The sequence below is a fragment of the Trichinella spiralis genome (assembly GCF_000181795.1).
Source record: "Trichinella spiralis strain ISS 195 chromosome Unknown Scfld5236, whole genome shotgun sequence".
NCBI classification, from domain to species: Eukaryota; Metazoa; Nematoda; class Enoplea; order Trichinellida; family Trichinellidae; genus Trichinella; species Trichinella spiralis.
In genome coordinates this window covers 1-1089 of record NW_003532175.1, presented here as the reverse complement: position 1 = coordinate 1089, position 1089 = coordinate 1, and the positions used below count along the sequence as shown (strand labels likewise).

At 55.6% G+C, this 1089-nt stretch overlaps 1 protein-coding gene across 1 annotated transcript; it reads left to right on the top strand.

The window, feature by feature from the left end:
• The first annotated feature begins 500 nt into the window (after positions 1 to 500).
• On the top strand, positions 501 to 1016 carry Tsp_15182 (conserved hypothetical protein). The gene is given in 4 exon segments (XM_003366885.1): positions 501 to 550; positions 577 to 672; positions 691 to 825; positions 890 to 1016. The coding sequence occupies 4 exon segments, from the start codon at positions 501 to 503 to the stop codon at positions 1014 to 1016; spliced, it is 408 nt and encodes a 135-aa protein (XP_003366933.1).
• Positions 1017 to 1089: the final 73 nt, after the last annotated feature.

The following is a 1089-nucleotide window of genomic DNA, read 5'->3' as shown; positions in this document are numbered from 1 at the left end:
GGGGGAGGGTGTTCCGGCGGAGCAACACCGACCTAGATCGGTGTGACCTGGCCAAGGGGCTGGTGCCCAGAAAGTCGCGGGTAGGCCAAGAACAATACCCGCGCATCGCCGGCCAGATCGCTATCTGGGCGTCTGGCGGCTCTGAGTCGGGGTCAGAGAGACCCCCTGCTGCGCCTCGATCTATCGTCGTTCGCGAGACAATGGCGAGTGCGCCATAGCGGCGACGGCAGTCAGATCAAAGGGCGTGGAAATGGCCATCATGACGTGACCATTAAGGGATTAGCGCAGGATCAAGAGATCCGAACCATGACAACATAATTGAAGACTGACAAGGCTTTAGATCGGCGCCGGAGATAGCGAGCGCTCCCGCCGCGAGCGAGCTGCCTATTGGTGGTTCGCGTTTGGGTCGACCGCGGGGCCGCCGACCCTGGCCCTATATATAGGGCTAGAAAGCGCGCCGCGCCATATACATGGATAGAGAGAGATACGTCTGTGTGTGTATGCGTCAGTGGTACGATAGTTGTACAAGAGGACGCGTTGGTTGCGAGAAGTCGGCTTAGAATACGTGGTTTGCAGTACTGGTTGCAGTATTGCCGTATTCCGAAGAGTCAAATTGGGAAGTGTAGACGAACCGAGTCGAAGTGCAAGGAAGGACGATCGAGCGAGAGACTCGTGGGTACCTTATTGAAGGGCATTCGACTTACCGTTAGGAACAACGGTAGTAGCTCGGGTATTCGTACACTTCGAGCGTGCAGTCGCAACGTACAGAGTTAGCGGAGTTAGGGAACCGGAAGACGTCCGCGAAGGAGATCGCCATCGACGAGAGTTTTGGACCCCGATCGCTGCCCACGCCGTGGAAGATACACCTAATCCACTCTTTATTATACAGTCCACTCACTTATTGGCCGGACGAACGAACGTCTGGTCTATTCATACCTGAACGTCAGATTACTGTCGCTAGTCTGACTCTAACATTGGTCCTCCGAGCCGGAGTCGAACCAGCGACCTATGGATAGTGGATACCATGGCGTCCTCTGCGAAATCACGGAGCAAGAAACTCGTGGCCCTCAAAGATCGGCTGAACCGACT